This window comes from Habropoda laboriosa, unplaced genomic scaffold (assembly GCF_001263275.1).
Source record: "Habropoda laboriosa isolate 0110345459 unplaced genomic scaffold, ASM126327v1 scaffold67, whole genome shotgun sequence".
Classification (NCBI taxonomy): domain Eukaryota; kingdom Metazoa; phylum Arthropoda; class Insecta; order Hymenoptera; family Apidae; genus Habropoda; species Habropoda laboriosa.
In genome coordinates this window covers 3,577,497-3,578,497 of record NW_017100242.1, presented here as the reverse complement: position 1 = coordinate 3,578,497, position 1,001 = coordinate 3,577,497, and the positions used below count along the sequence as shown (strand labels likewise).

Here is a 1,001-nt window from a genome sequence, read left to right as displayed (position 1 = left end):
ATATTAGAATTGAATGAAAATGTTAAAAATTATTTGCAGATTTGGGCTGTAGTAATGGGTCAAGCTGAATGGAATAAAAAAGAAGAATTGGTAGCTGATCAAGCATTGAAACACTTAAAAGCATACACTCCACTGTTCGATGCGTTTTCAATCTCTCTCAAATCTGAACTCACACTTATTCTCAAGATCCAAGAATTTTGTTACGAAAATATGAACTTCATGAAAGTCTTCCAAAAAATTGTTTTACTATTTTATAAAAGTATGTTATATTCATGTATTATTCATGTATATTAATTTCTATTTGTGCTTATTTTTTCTACGCATATATTTTATTTTAGCGGATATATTAACGGAAGAAGTAATTTTAAAATGGTACAACGAGGGCCATTCCGTTAAAGGAAAAATGCTGTTTTTGGATCAAATGAAAAAATTCATTGAGTGGTTACAGAATGCAGAAGAAGAATCTGAATCAGGAGAGGATGAAGATTAAAACACAAAAGTATGTTTATTAAATGTTTTACAGCTTTATTTTGAACTATATATTTTTTTAATATTTCAGAATAATGTAAGCTTCATTATCAAAAGATAATATATTTGGATTTTATCCAAAAATTTTTTAATGGATCACAATATGAACTGCAATTGGAATGTACTGATAAATACAAGTTTTGAAAAAATAAAATTTATATCATTCTGAGACACGTTATATCGGGACAGGTATATAAAATTTTTTAATCGTTAATGAAATAAAAGGCGACATATTAACATCTGATTAGTGTGGGAGATAAATTGTAAATTTGCAGTGTCTTTAAATTGTATTACTTTAAGAAGAAATATTTTGTGTTACATTTTTATAACACCGCTACAAAATATATACAGAATAACAAGTTAATGAAGAAAAGATCTTTATCCCTGTGTACGTATAATTTTCAGACCCTCTTTCTTTGTATGATAATATTGTATTAGTTTTTAGAAAATATATTGTCAGGTGGCGTTTAATA

General features: G+C 26.8%; 1 protein-coding gene across 1 annotated transcript in view; it reads left to right on the top strand.

Moving 5' to 3' along the window:
• Nucleotides 1-490, top strand: part of LOC108571928 (protein krasavietz) — a gene marked incomplete at its 5' end in the record, with an annotated part of 1,585 nt that extends 1,095 nt beyond the window's left edge. Inside the window, 2 exons of the mRNA XM_017934086.1 lie at nucleotides 40-259; nucleotides 339-490. Coding sequence (XP_017789575.1) covers nucleotides 40-259; nucleotides 339-490 — 372 coding nt within the window. The remainder of the gene's footprint in view (nucleotides 1-39; nucleotides 260-338) is intronic.
• Nucleotides 491-1,001: the final 511 nt, after the last annotated feature.